The 2,500-nt window shown below is 45.5% G+C and overlaps 1 protein-coding gene across 1 annotated transcript in view; it reads left to right on the top strand.

Moving 5' to 3' along the window:
- Window positions 1-2,500, top strand: part of clasp2 (cytoplasmic linker associated protein 2) — a 50,452-nt gene that overhangs the window by 12,302 nt on the left and 35,650 nt on the right. The window contains 1 exon segment of the mRNA XM_083685033.1: window positions 2,148-2,245. Within this exon segment, the coding sequence (XP_083541159.1) occupies window positions 2,148-2,245 (98 nt within the window).

The raw sequence follows: 2,500 nt of genomic DNA, 5'->3' as shown, positions 1-2,500 counted from the left end.
CGTCTTTTGTCTCAGCCTGTATTGAACATGGAGAGAGTGACGTATAGAGAAGCTTCTCAATGCAACCCTGTTATTAGCCAGTGGCAGTGTGACTGGGCTGTCTAGAGCACACAGTCTTTGTGTGTGTGTGTGTGTGTGTGTGTGTGTGTGTGTGTGTGTGTGTTTGTGAGAGAGAGATTGAGGTTGTTTTAGCCTCCTGCAGAGTTGTACCCCAGAGCTGAAATCTGCTCCCATCATCTACCCAATCATTATCCTCCCACGCACTGTCCCAACCAATCACCATCTCTATTCTCCCCAGGCTGTCCCGCCCACACACAGCCCACCGGTTTAACTCTCTCAGAGTTGAACACTCGCAGCAAGCCGTCCAATCACAACAGCCCTCGCAACACATCTAGCCTATCACAAGGCTGTCATATTTAGGTGTGTGTCTGTCTGTCTGTGTGTGTGTGTGTGTGTGTGTGTGTGTCTGTCTGTGTGTGTGTGTGTGTGTGTGTGTACACCCCAGGGGGAGTTAATCTCACTCATGGCTGAGAGAGAGTAATCTTTGTGTTTATGGAAAACGAGCCTAATCCCACTGCTTTTAGTACTGCACTTGACACCCCGAGACAATATACGCACACACACACACACACACACACACACACACACACACACACACACCATTTGGGTGAGTGAGTCTGGTGTGATCTCATGCAGGGATTAACTGTGACCATGGTGTGACTAGTCCACTCATACTCTGCCAGAGGGGTTAGAGGTCACTCATCCTGGTCACAGCCTTTCTCTGTCCTGACCCTGACACACACACACACACACACGGAACACGCTCCCAATTCCCCACTAGGGCCCTGCCACCACCTAAATCACCCCCCCCCCTCTAGTGTTCAGCCTCCTCCTCCACCCCCTCTGGCACTCAGCCTCCCCCCCTACATCCCCCTCTTCCTCTGGCACTCAGCCCCCCCCCCCCCCCCCCCCCCCACTAGACCCCCTGTAGTGGACCAACTCTGTTCCAGGCAGCTGCACTGAACATGTCATCAAAAGCAGAAGTGCTCAAGGCTTCTAAACATGGCTGACTTCAATTTGGATGAAAAACACTTTTGTTTTCTTCATCTGGTATAGTTTTATTCAGGCTAATAGGACTTTCCTGACCAACATCCTGACTATATATCAAAACCTTAATCAAACCCTGAACCCTAACCACATCTTTCTCCCTAACCTGAACCAAATGTTAACCATTTCAGAAATTCAACATTGTTTTGCTGGTCAGTCGTATCCCCTTCGAGAGGAAAAACAATTTGTTGTGGCCTTTAACACTTTGTTTGTTTTATGTGTCACACATATTCCATTGTTGTGTGTGTGTGTGTGTGTGTGTGTGTGTTTACTGAACGTGAAGTGTGTTGTGATTCTGTGTGAAATGCACCTGAAACTATTATCCACTGCTGCTACTCTGCCTACAGAATGGGACAGTCTTTGCACGACAAAAGATAATATTATTGCATTTAACTATTTTAGCATGACCCACTAGCCTAGTGTTAATGTCATAACCTATTGCTGTTTAATGTTGTACTTGCATTTATATGGTGCAATTTAGTTAAGTTAGGGTGTATTTTATTTGAGAATGTAGTAAGCTTATGTAATATTAATTACAGTATACAGTACCAGTCAAAAATGTGGACACGCCTTCTCATTAAATGGTTTTTCTTTATTTTTTATTATTTTCTACATTGTAGATTAATATTGAAGACATCAAAACTATGAAGGAACACATATGGAATTATGTAGTAAACAAAAAAGTGTTAAACAAACCAGAATAGGGTTTATATTTGAGATTCTTCAAAGTAGCCGCCTTTTGCCTTGATGACAGCTTTGCACACTCTTGGCAAGGTGTGTCCAAACTTTTGACTGGTACTGTGTGTATATTGTGTGTGACATTGTCTGACATTGGCATCGGACTGCTCTGCTTGCAGAATGTGTGACGATAATGAACTTTGAACTTTGGAACTTGGAGGTGACCGCTCTTTGCGGTGACGTTGTTATTCAGATGTATTTATGGCTCTCTAAGTCTGTCTGGGTTTACAGCGTCTGGTAACTGACTCATTGAAATGCTAATGTTGCTATTATGGGATGTTGTCTGTCTCTCCTGGCTGCAGGTACGGGAGGCTGCCATAGCAACCCTTCTGGATGTGTATCGGCACGTGGGAGAGAAGGTCCGAGTAGACCTGAGCAAGAGAGGCCTGCCGGCCGCACGGTGAGTGTGTGTGTGTGTGTGTGTGTGTGTGTGTGTGTGTGTGTTATCTCTGTGTGTGTGTGTGTGTGTGTGTGTGTGTGTGTGTGTGTGTGTGTTGTCTGTGTATAAGTTAGTGAGTGTGTGTGTTGAGAAAGCCTGTCAAACGACGAGACAAGGAAATGCTGGTCCTGCTTGGTTCTATTGATAGCACTGACTGGGTTTTGCTGATTTTGGAGTGTGTGTGTGTGTGTGTGTGTGTAAAAGAGAAGGAGTTGT

This window comes from Argentina silus (assembly GCF_951799395.1).
Source record: "Argentina silus genome assembly, chromosome: 14".
Classification (NCBI taxonomy): Eukaryota; Metazoa; Chordata; class Actinopteri; order Argentiniformes; family Argentinidae; genus Argentina; species Argentina silus.
This window is presented reverse-complemented; position numbering and strand designations above follow the sequence as displayed.